Source organism: Nothoprocta perdicaria, unplaced genomic scaffold (assembly GCF_003342845.1).
Source record: "Nothoprocta perdicaria isolate Ctin4 unplaced genomic scaffold, notPer1 scaffold_50, whole genome shotgun sequence".
In the NCBI taxonomy this organism is placed as follows: Eukaryota; Metazoa; Chordata; class Aves; order Tinamiformes; family Tinamidae; genus Nothoprocta; species Nothoprocta perdicaria.
Window position 1 is genome coordinate 521,328 of NW_020455755.1, and position 21,883 is coordinate 543,210.

At 42.9% G+C, this 21,883-nt stretch overlaps 1 protein-coding gene across 2 annotated transcripts in view; it reads left to right on the forward strand.

The window, feature by feature from the left end:
- MNT (MAX network transcriptional repressor) overlaps window positions 1-21,883 on the forward strand; it is a 69,647-nt gene that overhangs the window by 17,639 nt on the left and 30,125 nt on the right. For both annotated transcript variants that reach the window (XM_026047994.1, XM_026047995.1), the window contains exons 4-5: window positions 14,708-14,776; window positions 19,662-19,792. In XM_026047994.1, the coding sequence (XP_025903779.1) occupies window positions 19,783-19,792 (10 nt within the window). In that variant the 5' untranslated portion in view covers window positions 14,708-14,776; window positions 19,662-19,782. The remainder of the gene's footprint in view (window positions 1-14,707; window positions 14,777-19,661; window positions 19,793-21,883) is intronic.

Here is a 21,883-nt window from a genome sequence, read left to right on the forward strand (position 1 = left end):
ACAAGCAAGAAATATCACCTATCTTTGCCTAATGCATTAGATATTGTGGAGTTTTTCTTAAATCATTAATTATTATAAAATTTTTATATATAGAAAACAGGGCTGAAAATGGCCTTAGCAGGAAATGGCCTCTGTTTGGTGGATGCTTCAGTTCTAAATTACTCTTTCTTTTTCCTTATGATTAATATCCATTTGATTCAGAGCTTCACAGTGTTTTTGAATTCACATATATAAAAATATTTGTATTGTCTATATATGCACTATAAAATTTTACATTTAAATATATATGTCTACACACACACACTTGTGCACACATGCATAGTTAAATCTAGTTTTACAGCACTTTGGGGAAGATGGGGATAACTCTGACCCAGTTTTTCATTGAAGTCATTAGGAGTAATATGTGCCTCAAACTAGATGCCTTAAAAGGTGCAGTCTTTTTAAAATTTTGCCTTCGATAATCAAGCTTCTTTGAGCAGCTGGTAGTTAAACACTCAAAAATAGGTGCCTGAAGAGTCACTGTGTAATTTTTGAATATTTAGGTTAAGTGATTTTGTAATTTCTCATTTTCAGCTTTTAAGATGCAACCTGGTGCATGTAGTGTATCCATCATGAACTCACTGCTGTTTCCATTAAAGTAAATATAAATTCTGCCATTAATTTCAGTGACCAGGATCTTTTTGTAAAGGTTTTCTTTATAGTTACTACCAAAACGTCTGTTTTTCCTAATCTGGGGACACGTTTGCAGGATGCGTAGAGTTTTCATGATGTCAACATTCAGTCAGAAACGTGGGTGCTGCCTCGTTAACGTGTTGGCAGATACTGAGGCTCTCGCATCTCGTGCCGTACTGAAGAGCACCGTGCGTGTCTCAAGGGTCAACTAGGAGACATGGAGCAGAGCAGGGCTGTAGTTCCTACAAGGAAGTAACAGAGGGCTAACAACAGGGTTTCTGATAATCAGAATTGTGTAATTTCTTTTTCCCTGGAGCTGTTCATGTGTGCCTTTGGCTGCAGGTTTAACTGAAGGGGAGCACCTAATTGTATATGAAGCTCATGTGTCACCATTGCCCACTGTGCAAGCAATGCTCTGTGCAGTGCTGAGCCCCAGCAGAAACCATCTGCTGCCTCAGAGGGAGCAGGGGCTTCCCTGGGCGCCGCGGCTGGTGCTCCGGGCTGGTGGCAGATGTGGCAGCAGGTTTGGAGCGGTGCAGGAGGGCAGCTGCCCTGCAGCGTGGTGCAGCCCTCCTGCCACTCCGTGCGCCCTCGCGCAGGGTCCCTGGGGACTCAGGCCGGCTGCAGCTCAGGACCAGCTGCGCGGCTGCTGTGCAGAGCTCATGCTGAGAGCTGCTGCCGCTGAGCGAGCGAGCGGTGCAATCCCTGCGGGCTGGAGGATGGCCCGTGGGCAGGCCCTCGGAACAGCAGCCCTGCAGTGCGAAATGCACCGTTAGCCGCACGGTTGGTGTGTGGAGCTGCAGCCTTCGGCCCCAGCACTGACACCTGCTACAAGCACTGTGTGACAGACCAGCATCTGGAGACAGCCTACCTGGGAACCGGCAGAGAATCCTTTTAATCTTTTTAGGGATCATCCAGGATTTATACAGCTGACTATAATGACAAAACCTTATTTAGGGTTAAATGCTTTCTGTTCACAATATAACCAAGCTAGTGTTTTTTATTTTTTTTAGGTTTTTTTTTAGAAATTAGGATCATTTGGATTCAGGATTCTCAAGTTAGAGGTTACTGTGACTTTCCTTTTCAAAGTGAGAGAAATATCTCTATTTGTTTATATGCTAATATTGAAAAGCCTCCAGCATATCTGGAGAAGCAGTGCTGCTGGGTGCTGGCTGCCATCTGCCATTTCGTGCAGCACTGAGACACTGCAAAGCTCTGACTGCAGAAGGTCGGCGGTCCTAAGGCTGCAGCAAGACCCCCTGGCGTGTCCCTGTCTCCCGATCCCACGTTGCTGTGCAACCTGCCGAAGGACACCCTTATATGATATCAGTTGCACTTCTTCACATTGGCTTTCAAATTTAAATGCAGCAAATTTTATTGCTTCCATTGCTGTTTTGTGTTTTAGGGTTGATGTATACATCATTTCCATACAAGTCCACTTACTTTGTTTAGTTAGGAAGGATTTTTTTAATGAAATATCTGTGCCAGTATAAGCCCAAGATGGATTAGGTTTTCTGGAGTAACCTCTTTCCCCTTCCTTTTCTACAGTGTCAAGCATATCTGGACTTGGGGATTTGCTCGGCTTTAACAATCCCATTACAATTACAGCAATGCAATTTGCCTGTAGACAAGCTCCTAATGTCATTTGCAGTGATTATACCTGTATTAAAACTGCAGTATTGGTTCAGAACAATCTAATTATTTTAAATAATTGTAAAAAAGGAATAGTCATCCTTTTTAACAAAATGGTTTAATCTATTTTTTCTTCAAATACTTTTTTTCTTCTTGATGTGTCGCAATTTTGAGGTCTCTCATTATTCTGTCTGAATGGCTGGCAAGTGCCGAACTCCGCGCGCTTCAGCACTGCCCGTGTGTCGTGCGCGTCTGCGGCCGGGCAGAGATGCAGCGGAGGTGCTCGGAGCCGCTGGGAAAACCCGTGCAGTAGCGGCTCCCGGCTGGCGCCCGGCGCGCGTGAAGCGGCCGCCGCGCCCTCGGTGGCAGAGCGGGTGCAGCGGCTGGCACGGAGTGCATGGAGAGCTGGCCTTGCAGCCGCCTTGCCCTGCCCTGCCCTGCCCTGCCGGAGCCCCTTGCCCTGCTCCCGTGGAAATGGGCCAATACCATGGCAATGGCCTCATTACGTAGGCTTGTCCTGTAGGTGTAGAAAGCGTGATGGAAAATGGTGCTGTTGCTTTCACAGTTGGAAGTACCTCCTCTTGATTAGGATGTTTTGTGTAGTGGTGACTCGGGGCACATTTTGGTCAGAGTCAGATTTCTGGACTCTGGAATTCTGGACCTCGAAGTGTCCCTTATCTGAACTGATGGACAGCTCAGAAACAGCTTTATGTGGGCTGTCCATGGGAGGGAGACAGCGAGCTATGCCACAGGTGTGAGGAAAGGCACTTTTGTCCTCAAAAAACAGCAGTTTAGTGGGGATAAATCAGGAGCTGTTGCAGAATGCCTTGGAGTTTATGCATGCGTGTTCTACTTAGAAATTAGCACATGGCACAGGAAATGATCCTAACCATCAGGAGAAGAGTGAACCTGGGAATGTATCAGTTGCTGTCGGATTTATGAAAGAGTCACCAAAACAAATCAGGCATTTCTCAAACTGCTTGAAGGAAACATGAGTCTTGAGCAAATGAGACACCTGTATTCAGCATCTGGAAATATTATTGTTACTTGGTATACTCAATTCTCCAAATATTTTTTAATACCAAACAAATGCTGTTTGGGTTTGACTATTTAGACTACTAGTGACATCCAGTGGCTGATCAACCTAACCACGGGAATAATAACATGTTTCAAATGGAGCAACCAAAAATGATGAGCTTATGTTGATTTAGATCAGGGAGTTTGTGGTAAATGTATATGGAATATTTCCCTTTCAAGATTGTGTGACTGGCAAAACTTGTCACCTTTGCACTACTGCTGTTGTGGAAATCTAGCAGTGAAGCTTGCACCATATCTGAAGGAGGCCTTGCTCTAGGTTTGTCTATGATCATAGGCAGCTTTGGCATAAATTTCTCTGGATTTCTGCTTCTTTACCAAAAGCATTTAAGTGTCAGGCAGGATTTTTTTATATTTTCTAGTTTGTGTAAGGAACAAATTAGACTAGAGATGCTTAATTGCATCTCGCCAATGAGTTGCCATTCATTTTAGGAGTATAAAGCTCAATTGTCACGAATTCCTACCAGCAGCTCCTGCAGAGTTCAGTAGCAGGAGACCCTGGTGTGGGAGGACAGCACTGCGGCTGGGGCACCGCAAGCCCGGCCTCCTTACCGGGCTGTTGGCAGAAAGAGCGGCCACTTCCAAGGGCCGTGCACGCTGCGGAACGCGCGGGCTGCGTAACCTCCCGGTTTGCAACGTGAAGGGTGCTTAGGCATCCCCCTAACCTGTTACAGAAAACTATGTTAATCAGATGGGACCAATAGAATTAATAGTGCAGTGTCATGAACAGTCCTAGGGCTTCTCTGTGCCTGTAACGCATCTGATACACTGCTGATGCCCTGTTTATGCTCAGGTATCATTTATTATTGGTCTTGCCGGTGATGGCAATTGCAGTCCTTTTTCTGATTGTAAAATGCAATTACAGGGTCAAAATCTGGCATTTGCTAAATGAACTGTCCTTTTATCTTTCTGCCTAGTTTCTTGAGAGTTGATTTGCATATTCTTTCCCAAAGCAGGTTAAAGGAGATTTTAATGATGTGCAATTCAAAGAGCTTTAAGACATTAAATATATTAATAATACTGTCTTCCAGCTACTGAACCAGGTATTTCAAAGAAACCTAGCACAAAAACTGTGATATATTCCAGAAGTCTTCCACTATTAAGCGTACAAATAGCTTGATAGAATAAATGGTTGCTTCCAGCATGAACGGAACTAATTTTAGACAGGAGTGCCCAGTGTGCCTGTCAGTGCTCCAAAGGGAATGATTAAAGATAAAAATAGATTTGTAATGTTTTCACTTGTGTTGTGCCTCACATCCACAGGAAATAATGTCCAGTTGCTGAAAACCCATGTGTAGGGCTGCCCTAATAGATTCTGGAAAAGATTTCACGGTGCATATTTAGCATAACTAATTGCATTGTCATAATTGTGGAAGTCTCCAGCGCTGGTGACAATTGCAAAAAACACCTTGTAAATTTATTCTGATTTTCTGTCTTGTGGTTAATTTAGAATTAAAAGTGCCAGGTGAAGTAAATCACATTTTGTGATGAACTGCTTTTTCTTGTAAATGACTTATTTGCTCTAACGTATTATTTACTATATAATTTGTGTTGATAGTATTGCTTTACGAAGCATTTTTATTTTAAAATAACTCTCTTTCACTTGCTTCCATCTTGTGACTTAATTCCTAAAAATAATACCAGAAATATAAAGTATTTTTCATAATGCCAATAATTTAAAAATATTACTAAAACCGTATTGGAGATTTTAAACATAAATGTTTTTAAATACTATACTCTTCACAAGCCTGAAGCCATGCAGCCCTCTCCTGAATATCTTCAGGGCAGAGGAAGAAATCTTTTGCCCCAAACCTAAAAAGGAGGTAGCTCCAAGACACTTTCTCATGCGGCCAGATGCTATCACTCTTCTTATGGGCACATAATTTATCCAAAGAGCACTGAAGAGTTAACAGATCTTCTATTTAAGAGCTTAATTAGCAGCTAAAGAATAAAGTCAGAAAAATTCAGTTCATTATTTGTCATGGATACAGAGTACATTTCACTTTATTATGTACATTTATATTAAGACTTTACACTTACAAGGTTCATAGGTCAAGATTAATCAGTTGTGACCTTGGAACACAGCTCTTCTCTTCCTGAAGTAAAAGCTGAGTAAGGGAATCTGAAACAAGAGTCCATACGTTTAAATATAGCTTGATCTGATTGAATGGTTAAAATGTAATTGAACAGCAAAAAGAATATTCCTTTTCAGAGGAAGAATTAAGGACCTCAGGGAAAAGAGAGGTGAAATACCAGTAATTTTTCAGTGCAAGTGACATTATGAAGTTTTATTTTAGTACTTCTAGGCCCTACATTTTCACCAGTGCTTTCACTATATTCACCTTTTACTCAACTTTGGAGGCAAGTGTTTTGTTTCATTCGTTTTAAATTCTCATTTTCTGATGCTTACACCCTAGCACAATGCCTTATTGCTTGCTTGCTGATTTTTACATTGATGAGTATTGCTTGAATCCAATTTAATATTTTTACTGTCTTTAAGAAAATCCGGCGAATCATTTATGTTTGTGTTAAGCTTTGAAATCTTGTTTTTGCAAAAGGAGCAGTGACCTTTGTGCTGTATTGCTTGGCAGAGTTCCCCTAAGCTATCCCATCAGTTATCGTGGGGTAATGAGGTGGGACAATTTATTAATCTGTCATCTCAGTGCAAATGAGTTACATTTGTTTTGAAGCCTTAATGTAGTGGCCATAGGTTAACCACCCTGTAAAATCCCCTCGGCATTTCTTTCAGGTATGAATAAACTAAAATCTTACTGACTTACCATATATCAAGGAAAATAATGGGTGAAATCCATAATTAGTGTCACAACTCTGTGGATTTTCAAAGGGTCAATAATTCATTAGTTGCAGTCCTATGATTTGCTGCATTTGCAGAGTGCTCTACTGATTTTAGAGGAGGCCTTTCCAGCACCACAATTTGCAGGTTCATAATCTAAATTGCCTGATACATTCACTTCTTTTGACCATACAGCAATCAGTACTTTCAGACATCATATATATGTTTAAAACAGTTCAATAGTGCTTTTTTTTTTATGAAGTATACTTTTATACTTTTTGTATCTTTAACTTCAGCAGTTATCATAATTCATGGGAAAGTAGTTATGTGACATTGATTTGCAAATGTTTAGTACTACTAATCAAATTAGTAATTATCTCAGAAAGAGTAGAGTGGTTGTAACACAGAGTTAATCAATGCAATACAGTGCATCCTAATATACATTTAAATATTTACTCTGTGCACATAAGAATAATGGTTATATGATGTCTGATACCAATCTCTAGAAAACACAGTTTACCCCAGTCTTACGGCAAACACTTGTTCAGTTGAATCTCTTGGCAATTTCATACATATTTGTTCCGTGGTATTTTAAGAGCTGCTTAGAAACCACAAAAATATACTGTTTGAAAAATTAAATATTTTCTGAGGAGGATAAATATCACTGTGCTTTATTTCTGAATTTCCAGTGCTTTTTTCCGTCTTCTGTCACACAGACTATTTTCTTTTAAACATTTGCTACAATTATGTGCATAAAGAAAATTTCGTAATGAAAACACCTGTTCCCAGTGTGTTCCATCACTCCCAGAGCGTGTGTAGTTTGAGCAGTCTGTTACAGTCCTGGATTAGCTTCCCCAGCAGCAGATGCTCTCTGAACTGCTGTGTTCCCTCCAGACCTTGTCTCCCACATGTTCTTGGCGTGCTGGCTCTGCACACAGGGCTGTGTCTGCAGCCCTCGCCTCCAGACATGCGTCCACATGGGGACGCATGTCTGGCAGCACTTCTGCAGCGGGACGTCACCCTCCACTTGCTTAGGCACTGTCGCTAGTCCTTGCTCTCCAAATCATTCATCAGAGTTATTGAATACCTCATAGTAATTTCCAGACTTTGTACCCTCTACTCTTTTCCTGGAAAACATGTAACTGTACTAGCAAATAACAACAGAAAATACTGTAGGAACCCCAGTGTAAAGCGGAGCAAATGATGCAGCATAGCTTTACACTCCCACTCACTATTTTAAATAAAAGCGCACTGTGTACTTAAAGCCACACACTGATCCGTTACATAGTTCAGTATAAATCAATAATTTCTTCTTTACAGTTTGAATTTTGGAAAATAAATCTGAAGATTCACCTGTGATTTCATGTATAAACATTCCTGACTCTTTACTGAGCAGCTGTAACAAGTGAATAATGTCCTGAGACTCCGACTTCATCTGAAGATGAAGAACCAAAAAGTCGGTATCTCTGCTGTACTTCCATCCGTCTCTCATCCCGATGAGAACTGAAATATTCAGCAGTTCATCTGCATTCTCTTCCCCATCGCATTTGAAAAGAGTGCAGAGCTGACAGCCCTCCCAGTGCTAGCCCTGTAATCAGGGCTCCGTGGGCCCGGATTCCTCACACATGCTGTCATCTGTCTCGTCTGCTTGGATGAAGTAGTCCATCTCAGCAGGGCTTTTTTTTTCACGTGCTCTTTCTGAATGTGACATGAATCCAATGCAGCTGCACTTTAGCCAAAGCTGAGCCATAACCTGCTGCACAGTGGATGTCGCAGCGTCGTAAGCTGCGCGCTTTACCACCCGATTGCCAGCAGCGGTGAGGGTTCTTGCAGAGCCTGCTGCTATTTCTCATTTTGGCAGTCTTCCATATGTACTGAGAACCTATAAAAGTATCTGTGGATTCTGCTGAGATTTCATGTCAGAGATGCCTGTACAGCAAAAATACTCTGGCCATTTCAAACACAAATGAATGATTTTCTCCTCAGACCATACCTGTCAGAATCCACTTGCTAGATCAGACCACCCGGTTTAGTAACCTAACCCTGTTAGAGTTCTTAAATTATTTGTTGTTATTCTTATAATTAAAACATAATCCAGTGCAAGCAAATTGATTAGCTCTTATGTGCAAGTGCCAGAATATCAGAGTACTTGCATTTTAAAAACCCAGTTCAAATAAAGCTGCTTAAATGAAGAGCATCATGTTTAGGTCAGAGATACAGCTGAAGTTATGATATTGCTGACACCACTATTATACTGTGATTAAAATACGGGTTTTGAGTAGTAAACAGATGGGTTTTGATTTGCATCACGAGCCTGAATGAATTTGTTGCCAGTTCTTGAAGCGATTTGTGTTCTTGGAATCAAACTACCAAACAGTAACAGATGTGAGTACATTGAGCTGTCAGGAGCTTAATGAAGTAAAACCAAGATCACTAACCAGTTTTAGAGAAGGGTTAAAGGGATCCTTTTTTGAAAGCTAATTATTTAGGACAGCACACCTGTCGTTAGGCAGCAGAAGATACCAAAAATTAACCATTGTCTCGCATGAATTCCCACTGTGCCACATGTGGTTGAAATGATAGAGAGTTGTAGTTCAGAATTAATTGAGCTTTCAAAACGGGAAAAATGGAAGAAAAATGTTGATATAAGGTTATTAAAAACAGTTAAACTCACTAGCATAGCATGCCTTCCAACATTCTGAAACCAAAGGCAACCACCCAGGCTCATGGGCTCTCAGCACGGCACATTGCTGCACAGAAACAGCGTGGCTTTGCAGAGGGGACCACCGAGAGCTCAGGGATTTGGGTTCCCTCCTGAATCAGGTCAGGCCTTTCTGTGACCCTGGGAAAGTCATTTAAAATGCAGGCTCAGTGATGAATGCTTCCTGTGCCTGGTCTATTCAGACTGTAAATTCTAATTTGGCAAAGACTTATCTTAATGTCTGAGTACTGCCCAGTATACCTGGGCCTTCATTCAGCTGAAGGCTTTTGAGGGCAGTGTTACAGCACCATGCATGTGAACAGAGACCTTTTGTATAGAGAGACCTTTACATTGGTATAAGCTAAATGCTAATTTCTTTAGCAGTTATTTTTCCCCTTTGGTACCAACAAAATAATCAAAATCTGCTCCAGCATAGTAAATAAGGATATACCAAATTTTAGCAGTGCCACAACTTCAGAATCTTAGTCTAGTGCTTAAAATTAAGGAATCTGGCTGAATAGGAGCCTGCATTACAATTCTGCAGCATGTTAGTATTTGTAAAGGTGAAACAATGCCTTGCACCAATGCAATGGTAAACTACTTTTTTTAAAGTTGAGATGTCAGTATGTCAGATTTCAGCCTAATGTGATCCTTACATGTAAGTAACTTAAGTAATGGGAAAATTGCGCCTTGAAATGAATGAGGACAGCAAATCAGCATGTATGAATGTTTACAGGATTAGGTCTTACATTTGCATAATTTTTAGGTCAAAACAATCCAGTTTATTCACACTGCCTCTTCAGTGGTAGCTGCCAGGCAGGAGGGCAGCTGAGCTGGAACCTGGGCTTCCATGTTGGCGCGTGGTGTGTAAGTAGCAATCTGAGAAGAACTGCAAAAGCCACCGGTGCCACTAGGAAAACACGACATAACAGGTATCACTTGGGCGTCAGGAACAGGGACCAGCACTGAAATAGCTTCTGTAACACTGAGAGAGAAGGAAGGGGACTGTACCATGTGTTTCTTTATACTGCATTTACACTTGCTTTTTGAAACTTCCCCTCATTTGAAAATTATTTAACAGCCCAATATAAACTGAGAGAAATATATTCTTAAGTGTTGCAGTTTTACACTCCTAAACAACTTCCCTCTATAACTGTTGCTGATTGTTAACACGTTCTCAGGGTCTTATCTTGTAGCAGAGTTAGGACTTCCATTCTTTTAACTCTACATTAATTTACTTATTCCTTCCCAGAGGGAAGTGTCCCACATATTAAATCAAGCAGAGTGGCAGACACAGAATTAGCCTCTCACTTCCCCCATGGAAATGATGTAAAGTTTCTCTTGCAATTTGTTCTCTTTCTGTTAAGCCTATACAGTGGATTTTTATCTCTAAAATACATTTTGCTGATTCTTCTGCTCCCAAAGCAAATACCTAACAAAACAGTAATTATTAACTGCTCATATTAACTATTAAAACTGCTCATTAAATTGAGCAGTTTTTTGATACATAAAATGTATCAAAATACATGGCAATAGGCAGACCTTGACATAGAGAAGAAACAGTCAAGACAGGATAAAATAAACAGCAAAAAACAAAAGGTGTCAGAGGAATGAAGGGCAGGAAGGGACTTGCAAGGGCAAACGGCGGCTGCAGGAATCAGGGCCAGGTTTAGAGCTCTGCGAGGAGCCAATTCCAGTAGTCCTTTATTCTCCTTTCACTTACTACTTCACAGCAAAAAGAAAACTTTACCTGCAAGAATATCTTAAATTGTAGCAGGATTTTTCTTTTTTTTTTTTTTTTTTTTATTTCTTCATTCACAATCGGGAGATAACTGCATTAAACAGCCTTTACCTAGAGGGATTTGAAACTCGTTTTAAAGCTAACGTCACATCACAGCTCAGAGGACACAGATCATGGCACATTAAGATGCTGTCCTCCTCCCCTGAAGCAAACACCGTTTACAAGGAGGTGTTACCATCAGCCACCTGCCGCTCTGGCTGTCAAGATCTTGACTCAGTCCATTGGAAACGCGCAGTTTTTCACATTATGCACCTGATCACATGTTTCGCAGAGACTCCTGCGTTTAACGAATATCCTTTCTGTATTTTCCGTGGCTGGGCAACACATGCTCTGGAGGGAACACGCTTCCCCTGTCATTTTGCTCATTTTCTCCTAAGTATCTTTCAGCATGATGATCTAGGCAGAGAACTTGGGTGCGGAGCTCGAGGGGTGTCTGGCAGCTCCGGCCCCTGGCAGAACCCTGGGACGAGGGGGACAGGAAGCTTGTCCGCCTGTGCTGCCCCTGGCCACTGCAAGCTCCACACACAATTTCAGATATTCTCTTTGTTTCTTTCTTTCTTTTTTATGAGGGAGTCATGACTGATTACAGGTAAAAATAGGGGGAAGGAGGGCTTTCCTCCCCAATGGGTCATTTTTATTTATAGTTCAGGTAGAGCACAGCAGCCCATGGAATATTTAGTATTTGTCTTCTACTCAGCTGTAAGAAAAAGAGTTTGCCCTGCATGCACAATCCAAAATAAAAAGGAACAAGAGGACACATTCAGGGAACAAAATAAATGGAAGGATAATTCGGTAGTGATCATTTCTATCAAACTGTAATACTTTCCAAAGGACATTTTTTTCTAGGTGATCACAGCACAGGGGACATGTATTCCCTTTCATCCAGCCACCGATTCTTTAGCTGTCAGAATTACAGGTCATATCCATCAGGGTTTGTAATTATTAGTTCTGGTATTACCTACTGGCACTACTTAGATGGAAAACATGTGGATTAGCAAGGCATAAAAGATTGGGTCATACATCTGTATTCATGTGCTTTATGTAACCCCTTCCCTCAGAGCATATCCAGCGGCTTTACATACATTAGCAAACCACGCAACTTCCATCCTGCTGAGGGCTCGCCCTTGTTTTACAGACGAGAAAGCTACAGTGCAGAGAAAAGGAGTTTATTTTGAATCAGTGGTGGCTGCAGTGCTCCATTGCAAAGGTGTCCTTCTAAATGCGTTGGCGTCCCTCGGCCCACGGCCCTGCCCACCCCGTTAGCCGCGGGTCCCCCTCGCAGTAACCCAGCAGCTGTTCTCGGTGGCAGCGCGGGCATGTTTGTGTGCTCACCAGAGCAGCTGGGGCCAGGGCCTCCGCAGCTGCAGAGAAAATACATAAATACGAGTTGCTAATGCAGCCCTAGGATCCAGGCAAGCTGAGGACTGAACCCCGAACAAGAGCCAGCTAAGCAGAAGTATTGGCCTACATTTTTCCTCCTCCTCGTGTAAGGCATGCAAGTTTCTATGGCAACTTGTGTTTTCTGTTCCATCAGGCCTACTGACTCATTTCTGTAGGAGCTGCACACTGAAAAAAATGTTTTCTTTCCCTGCCAAGTCAAGTGGCTTCATTTCTTTAGCCCATTGCTCTTGTCTGGGTAAGTGTGAGCAACAAAGCAATTGGTATTCGAAGCTGGCATTGCTGTGTAGATTCAGTTTAGGGTGACAACAAAAGGGAACCAAACATGAAAAGATTCCCATCTCCTTGAAAAATCATTGCAAGGAAGTCCAATTTGTCTGCTTTGCGGCAGGTTGCCAGCGCAGGTGGGTGCACTGGGAGCTGCGTGGGGAGCTGGGGGTGCCTTGTGTCAGGAGGGCAGCGCTTCCCCCAGGAGGCAGCCGGGCTGCTGGCGCTGTGCTAGGTGCGCGCGGCACAGTGTGAGCGGCTGCGGCCGCATGGCGGCAAATGCTGACACGCGCCGGGCGGACGCACGCGCCTTTTGCCTTCGGAGCTGTGCCCACGCCTCCACTACGCCATACAAACTGGCCCCTAGTCAAGGCTTAGCGGCCGTTGATGTCAGGGTCGCATGGAAGAGCCCAGGGAGCCTCTGCTTGAGGCAGCAGAGACGGTTTGTAAAGTGCGCGGGAGAAGAGGGTTGTATGTACAGGGACCTTGGGGACAGCACTTGTTTCAGAGGGAGCTTTTCCAAAGGAAAGACAGTAGTTAGGGACTACTTAGATGGTAACAGGAGCTCTGAAAGAAGGGCCTAAGGAAGACTGTGCCAGGAATGACCTTCTGGCTGCATGACAGCTGTGAAGCAAGTCCAGGCAGGTGGGTCCATGTCTCAGAGGGAAGGGATGGATGGCGTGGAGAGCCTGGAGCCAGGTGGTGAGAAACAGATTTGTTCCTGAGTACCCATATCTCCATAAAACATCTTAAAAAAAAATAGTAATCCTTTCTGGATCCAGTCTTCAGCAGGAATGGATCAGACCTCCCATGGTCTGATCTTACCCCTCCAGGTTTTAACCGGGAGACCTTCCTCGCTCTGTGAGCTTGGCTTTCCAGCTGAGCCCAGGGAAGCTGAGCAGCCATTTCTCCTTGAATTGGAAGTGGGGTCTTCACATCTACTGCTTCTAGGTGCCGCTGGAAAATCAGCCTCTTTACCCCAGAGAACACTGAATATTCACACAGCTAGTAATTCTCCTGAAGCTTTTTCTTTTACCTAATCACAAACATATGGTACACTTTAAGGGAGATTATCTTTACATTGTTAGCTTTAAAATGGAGCTTTCTTTTAGCTTTACAAGGTCACAGCAGCTATCCAGTCAAATGGTAGGGGAGAATAAAATGTTAACACAACATGACCTTGGTCAATCAGTTAATCTTTTTCTACCCTATTTTCTCCAGCAAAATAAAAGTCTGTCTGTGAACGCTGCAAAGTGCTTTGAGATCCTGGGGTGAAAGGTACATCATAAGCCCAGTGTATAAATTATTTAAGCTCTGATAGTATGCTTGGTCCTGAAAGGAATACTGATGAATTTACAATCTATTATTGTCTGTTTGTTTACGAGTTGCTAGTATTTACATTGACTGCAGTGATGGAGCTGTCAGTAAAGTGTACAGGTTGGAGTTTGCAGACACTGCATCGCTTCTCCCTCTCTATGGTTCACACCACTAAGATTTTAGAAATGACAGTGGAGTCTGTGCAGCTGTAGCAGCAGCACATCTGCTTCAGAGAGAGGGAACGTTTTAAGCAAGAGACCCATGTCAGCATTTTATGCAGAGCTCCTTAGTAATTATACTGGGGAAGAGGAGGGATGTCGGCAGCACCGGAGGTCAGAGTGTGCGTTGTCAGCCCAGCCTGGACTGCAGAGAGCGCACACTGGAAGGGCGAGGGCTCGCTCGCCCTCTTCCTTGTTGTAATTTCAGTTCTGAGGTTTTGTGGGAAAACCTAATCTGAAATTGCTCAGAAATCGGCTTTCTGATTGTCACATTAAGCTGGATTACCCAGGGTAAAGCTTTGTTTTTTAGATTTTTAAATGCTGAATAATTTATGTGCACATTGCCTACTGAACTCAACTGTGACAGTTTGGCTGCTCCAGACCCTTTTAAAACGGATCCAGAGAATGACTGTTTTAAGATACCTGCAAACTTTGAATTCTCTTTTGTTTCAGTGTCAGAGTATGGGGGGTTTGTTTGTTTGCTGGATTGGGTTTTGTTGTTTTCCTGGGGCAGGGGCTACATCACTTTATGTCATCATGGTTTTGTTATCATTCCATTTTAATATGTGCAAAGACTTGTTCAATACAAGCATGAGTATATAGAGCCAGAAAAGGAAAATTGTGTTTTTATGAACTATACAGAAACATATGGTGTTGCTAATAAATCTAAATAAACTTTTTGTCAAATTAATTGGTTTGAGCCATTCAAAAGCTTATATTTTCATATATATGTATTGTAGGATGTATTTTATAATAAAATAGTATATAGAGACATAACTTACTTATTCAAGTGTTGTATTGTCATTGTGCAGAGCCTTTGTCCCTGAAGAGCTTACTACACTCCTGTATGAGGCCATCTCATGTATGGACGTTGATGCTGGGTATGTAATTTCTATAATAACTTTGTTTTATTTTTAGTATACTACATCCTTACTGACTGTAGGAAATGGGGTCAGAATGTGTTGATTATTCCCTCATGGTGGATCAGCTTTGGTTAACTCATCAAAAGCAAGAAATATCTATTAAATGTTCTTTTGCTGAGTCCTCAATTTAAATGAGCTTGCAAGGAACAGCAAATATTTTTCCTCCCATTTCTGGACTAATTTCTGCAGCCCTCAGAAGTCAGAGCCTCCCCAGAGAGGCCAGACTAATGTCTGAGAAACACTACTCTGAACAAGTCCAAATGCTGCTATTCAGCAACACTATAATAATCTCACCTAAATACACCAGCTTCCATCCATCCAATGATTGACCCAATATATGAAGAATCCTTGGTAATTGTGATCACACAATGCTGGCTAGCAAGCTATTCTTTACACAGGTCTTTACCAAGACAGTGTATTATCCTTACACAATAAGTTATTGACACCATGTCAGATGCTGACATTTCTGGTGGGGTTATTGACAAGGATTGTTCAGTGCTGTAAACAGATGGCTGCCTATAGCTCTGTACATCATGCCTGCTCCCCCTGAGCTTGGTGCACACGGAGATCACCCCGCACCCCCCAGCTGAGGGTAGCACGACAGATGCAGCAGTCACAGCTGTGCAGATGAAGGCTTCACGTGGCGGTTCTGCCTCTTTGTTATGTATGAAAAATACGCAAGCATGGCCCATGCAGACTGACAGCACTTGCTGTCAGAGTACAGCTTAGTAAACCAAGAACTGTTTTCTTGGTTTAACACATACACATTCCTCTCTCTTACCCCATCAGTTAAAATTTACTCAGCACAGTCTTATATCCTCGTTTTTTATATGTCTGGATCAGTAGCATGTTCTCTCGTTGCCCATTGGTTTTATTTTAATTGTAGCTGTCTACAAAAAGCTAGCTTTTAGTATTTCTGTATTAAAGACAAGCATTTAATATAAAGTATGCAGATCTTTCAAATATCTGTATACACATTTAGCAGCCTCAGACTGAAACTGTTCCTGCTAAGTTACTGCATAAAAGTAAGTATAGTATCATGAATGTTTATTTGATTGTCTAATCAGTCTGGAAAAGTTCACAGAATTGAATAATATTACTGTACAAGACTATTGGCATAATAATCTATTTTAAACGCACAATTCAAAAGAAAATATGGTAAAAAACTTTTATTGTATTATTGTCTTGGCTATTCAGATTTCAAATCTAATCATCGTCTACAACTATGCTATAAGCATCGTAATACTGCAATTTTTTAGAAAGCTTCTGGAAACAGGTATGCAGGAGCTCATGTTTAACCCGTAGGTCTGCAAATGCACGAAACCTCCCACTGGAAATTGGCATAGAGATTGTGCTTTACCAGAACAAGCTTAGGACAGAGCATTGGGTTACTGAGGTGAAGAGAAATGGACTGAATCTAATGCACTGAAGGCATTAGATTGTAGCAGTGTGTGGGTCCATCTACTGGTTGTACTAAAAAAATGTTTTGATTTCTAGTCTCCAGAGCTTGATTTCTAGTCTCTAGTATCAATGCTGAAGAACAGAAGTCCTTTAAAATACTGATTAGGCGAGTAGGATTAGGCACTTAGGCATTTGGAGAGTTGAGCGTGAGTATGTGTCTCCAAAACCCCACTATCTCCCATTTCCATGCAGTTTTCGCCATACAGCCCTGTGAGACACCAGACTGCCAAATGGATGGAGTATATAGGAGCTAAGTATGTGTACAGGTCGGTCTGCTGAGCCCTATAAATGTGACTCCATGTTAGCACTCTGCCCTGGAAGCACAGAGCTGAGAGCTGGTTTGCCTTGCTTTTGCTTGGAGTCATTGGGGAATCTGCTGTACTCTTTGGAGCGGACAGGGCTGGAGGAACAGAGAGCAGCTGAAAACAACACATCAATGCTGATAAACTGCATAGCTTTGGTATCCAGAAGAGTTACTGAAAAATTGAGAGAATAAAGAAAAAATAACCTTTATTGCTTCCAGTGTTTTATAATGTATCTCAGAGTGAGAATTTGTAACAGCTCCATGTGTTTGCTATACCCAAAAAGTTGAAGGTTGAATGTATTACAATATTAAACTACTTTTCTGGGGAGTAAATACAAGGTTCTAATAATTTCCTCGAGTTAGCAGAGAAAGGTGTAACAAGGCCAACTGCCTGCAAGCTGAATTCCGACATCTTCAAGGTAAAAATTAAACACACCTTTTTACAAGAGAGTGTAATTAATCACCAGGACAAAGCACCCGTGGCAGTGCTGGATTCTCCTGCTTGTGCTGTCTCCAGGTCACAGCTCGGTATTTTTTGAAAGGTAGACCTTAGCATGGTCTAAGCTACCCTTAGATCAAGCCAAAGTTACTGGGCACAATGTGGAGATTTCTGGGTGAAATGCATTGGCCTATGCTGTTTGAGAAGTCCCAGCAGATGATGTGACGATCCCTCTGGCTTCAGTTACCAAGCATGGGTGCTGTTTTCTGATTTACACTCACACGAACAAAAGCAAAACACCAACTTCCAGGGGAAGATGGAGAAATCTGAGCTTTTCAGAGCATTGATCTAGTCTTGGCACTTCTCAGTGCTGCCGGAAGATGGCATATAGTGCATTTACATTCTGTATTGGGGTTTATAGTGGAGAGAACTTCGGAAGTTTGCAGGCATATCCAGGTTCCGTCCCTTACACTGACACAGGCTTTCAAGGATGAATTCCCCATTTAAGAGTGATTTTTGTTTGATCTAGGAAATGTTGCATCATGTTGTCTGGTAATGCCCCAAGGATCCAACCTGATGCAAAACTCCACAAATTGTAAATAATTACTTGAACTTTATATAATGCCATCAGCAAACCTGTAAACAAGGAAACACATTTTGCTGAGTGCAGTAGGATTTCATTTCTTGTGCTATTGTTTTCTCTGAACCCAGCTTCATGTTTAAGATGTTACCCAAAATCACCACTCGCAGTACATGGAAGCAGTTGAATTTACCCATTATTACCACTGATTTTAAGCCTACTTCAACAGAATTATAATAGAGATTGTGTCTGATATATACCATCAGAATATCATCCAGTGCTTCCTAAAGGCCTACACAGAAAACACTAAACAAATAAGAAAGTTAAAATGCCCTCAGCATTCCTCTCAGAGTGTTAAAAATCACATCTCTGAAACCATATATACCTTTAAAGGAAGCAAGCCTTCAATTCTCGTAGGTTACAGCTAGTATTTGTGGAAGATGAAAAAAAAAATATTAGTTGAAGAATCTGAGAGTTTCAGAACTACAGATAGAAATGGAAAAGTAATTCTAACACCATCAGATAATATATAGAAATTTGCCGTTCCAGTAGTATATACAAGAATTATCAGGCTCCAAAAAATAAGCAGTTGTCACAAGTTAATGTGACATAAGTCTTTATAAAGTCTTCACAAACTCCATCCAAATAAGTGTTCTGGTTTACTGCTGACCCTAGTAACAGGGTCAGATGATTCAGCAAAAACTTTCATTAGTGTAATCCTCCAGAGGTGGATGAAAACACAATTGATAGAGTTTGGATGTGTTCCCAAGCTGCTACATTGGTTGAGTTCAAAAACTTGCAATAAATGAATTTAATACGGAAACATCACTCTGACAGGAGTATCTAATGGCACCAATCTGCACTTTCAGCTGCCAGCGTCAGGAGCTAGCTTAGTATCTGAGCCCAAGGAGCTCAAGGCTTCAGAACAAACAGCTCCCCTTGGAGATTAAAGTGTTGCAAAAGATGTTACCAACAGCCAGAGAGAGAGTTTTGCCTCTTACTAAAGCAGTTAACCCAGCACGTGCCTCAACTGCTCAAATGCATCTGAAGACATTTCTTTTAAAAGCTGAATTCTAATCTGCTTTAGACCATTGCTGTTTTATTTTTAGTAGGGTCCTCTTATAACTCCTTTTTTTGTCCTTATTTTTGTATCTGACTTGCTGAAAACTGAGAGTTTGTAATGCTTCTGTAGTATAAAGTCTCAACGGGCTGGCCAAACAATTGCCTGTGAAGTGGCAGGAAGGTCCCGTGAGTCCCTGCGGCCAAGTAAGTACGTGTGGCCAAGAGGTAGGGTTTGTAAAGTCAGCTTGGCAGCCCTGTCAGCTGTACGGTCCTAACAAGGGAGCATCTAGAAGAATGCTCCATACACCCGCGTGCTTGCAGGATCACATACATGACAGAGAGGAGGTGGGCAATGGAAGCATCTGTGGTCTACCCTAGTTACGTACTGAGACCTGTTCTAGAAAACTGTAGCTCGCATTGTCAATCTAGATTGCAATAAATGCAGTCCCAGCTGTGGATTTCATGCCTTGTATCTCTCTGCTGGACAGCCTAAATTGCCATTTTTTTCCATTATCTTGTTTGACTGCAGTGTTTTTTGGAAGTGCCAGGCTGACAAGTATAAAATTTGAAATCTAACAGTCCTGTCATATAAACAAGAAAATAGCATGAGCTGCCCCTGGCCTACCCAAAGCTCTGATGGTGTTCTTAAGCTTTGGTTTCATGGGTGTCATTTATTTATGGGCTTCTCTGCTATGATCAGAGAAATCTAATTTTTAGATGTAGCATATACAAACATAGAAAGCACATATAGAATATATCTGAAGACATCCAGGATACAAACTGAAGCATCTCAAAATAAGGAAATGTCAGATTAAGGTTGCTCTAAAGTAGCTTTTATTGAGCTCCTTAGGATATATATACTTATATCAGTAATTATGCTATTTTTATACATGTCTCCTGCTCAATTTAGTACGCAGACTAGACTTCTAATGGAAAGAATCAGGGCTGAGTCATGGAGGGCATTTATGTTGCTAAAACTCTGTTTCATTTATTGCAGAAGCTGCGAGGTGTGAGTTTACAAAGGTGTGCAGGAGGAGAAGGGATGATTGAACAGTTAGAGCAGCTGAAACGTTCCTTGCAGACTCGAGCACACCCCTCCGTTAGCTACAAATAGCTGGATGATACCAGGTAAGCTACCTCAGACACATTTTCCCAGATAATCATTAACTTCCACTCTTTTGTGATGATACATTCATTAATGTCAGGGAAGAGTTCAGGTAACAGAGAAGTGCATGGAAAAGCCCAGGAGCTTTCTATGGGCAGAGAAAGATGCCATGAGTGCGCAATAAGTGAAGCCATCAGCAATACACAGGGTGACGAGGAAGGACAGGATAACACACTGAATAACTTTTATGTGAAAGATTCCCAGCATGTTGCATATCACATAGATTGCTTACAGAGAGAGAAGCTGGTTAAAAATTCCATAAAAGGCACTTCTGAATGCTGATTTTGCCTCCCTAGCATTCTTTATTGATATTTTTGGTGGTAAATTCCTAAAACTTAAAAATGAGAATGAGAATTCTATAAGAATTTATATATTTTTAATTCAGTTCCTTCAGTGAGATGCATTATTTCTGCTAATCCATTTCTCTTCTCTTTAATATCCTTTCTAACTTCCCCCAAAAAGCCAGTCAGAGCCAGATACTTAATATGAAAAAATCCAATATGGATAATTACATTTTTATTTAGTTTTATGAGGTACTGGAAAAGGAGCCTTACAATAGAGAATGTTAAGTGACCTTAAGCATAGATAGCACTTTCAGCTCTGCTTGGAGGTATTCCCAAACACAGGAACGACATGTGATGATTTTGTGTGGACGCTTTTCAAAACACTCCCTGTGTCCTTGTGGTTGCTCAAGAGAAAGGGCTTGGATTTTCCTCTCCGTGTGGCCACATCATCACACACCAGGTCGGGCAGGCAGACACGCGGAGCTCTGAGTCACGCACAGCCACCGAGTCTGTGGTTAGGAGCAGGTCGGGAAAGGGCCTTTGAAACCAGCATAGAGAGGGAAAAACAGTCTGCCCTAAGAGCTGTACTGAGACCCTAGGCAGCTTATGAGCAAAACCTTTTATTTATGGCAACTTTAATATTGGAGATAGAGTAAACATTTCAGACAAGCTCATACTGGCTGTATTAAATATATAAATATGATCTATTGTATAATAGTATAGTAATATAATTATATATCTATTATATAATAGATAATATATATATATTTCTTCACCTTAGGGTATTTTGGGACAAATGTAGCTGTTGAAGCTAGGCAGTACAAGACTCGGTGTTACCTTTTCTGCTGTGTGTGTGCACGGACACGCTCTGGTGCCCAGGGCACAGCAATGCTCTCCCCGAGCCCTGGATGGTCCCTCTGCTAACGTGTGCGCGCTGTGCGCGTTGCTTCCAGGTGCCCTGAGCCGCTCAGCCCTGCTGCTTTCGCTTTCGTTTGGAGTTCCCGCTATTTCCTTTCACTTTCTGGCCCCCGCAGGGTTTGCGCTGCTAGCCCGTGGAGGAGTGTCAGTTACTGAATGGGATAAACCTTTATTAGCTTTAATGGCACCGTTTTTAATACTGAGCAAGAGCTTAGAGCGTTGGTGACTCTTCAGTGTCTTACTGCCATGAGCCGGAGCGCCTCCCTGCACCCGGCTGCTTTCCTGGCTGCGTCCTGGCCCGTGCCTCGGTGCCGGCTCCGCCGCTCTCCTGGCGGGGCTCCCTGCCCCGCTCCTGCCTCTGCAGCTCGCTCTGCAGCACGCTGCGGCTCAGCGTGAGGCGGCCGCTGCAGCCTCCTGCTCCCGGCCCCCGGCCGCGCGGGTGTCCCGTGCTTTGCCCTGACCTGCGGGCGCGCCCCGCGCCGCCGCCCCCGCGCCGCCAGCCGGGGCCGAGCGCAGCGGCGCGGGCGCGGTCTCGGCGGCGGCGCCTTTAAGGAGGGCGCGGGCGGCGCGGGGCGCCCATGTGGAGGAGCTCCATGCCTTGTTGTCCTGCGCGCCCATTGGCCCGCGCCGCCATGACATATTTTAATAGGATGCAAACGCACTGCGGGGGGAGGATCGCCCGGAAAACCCGGCAGCGGGAGCGCGGCACCTGCCCTGCCCGCCCCGGCTCCCGCGCCGCCTCCCGCCGCCGCGCGCTGCTGCCGCCGCCCCCGCCCGCGCGCACCGGGGCTCCCGCCGCCCGCGCTGCCGAGAGCGCGTCCCTGCCGCGCGCCGCCCCGCGCCGTCCCGTCC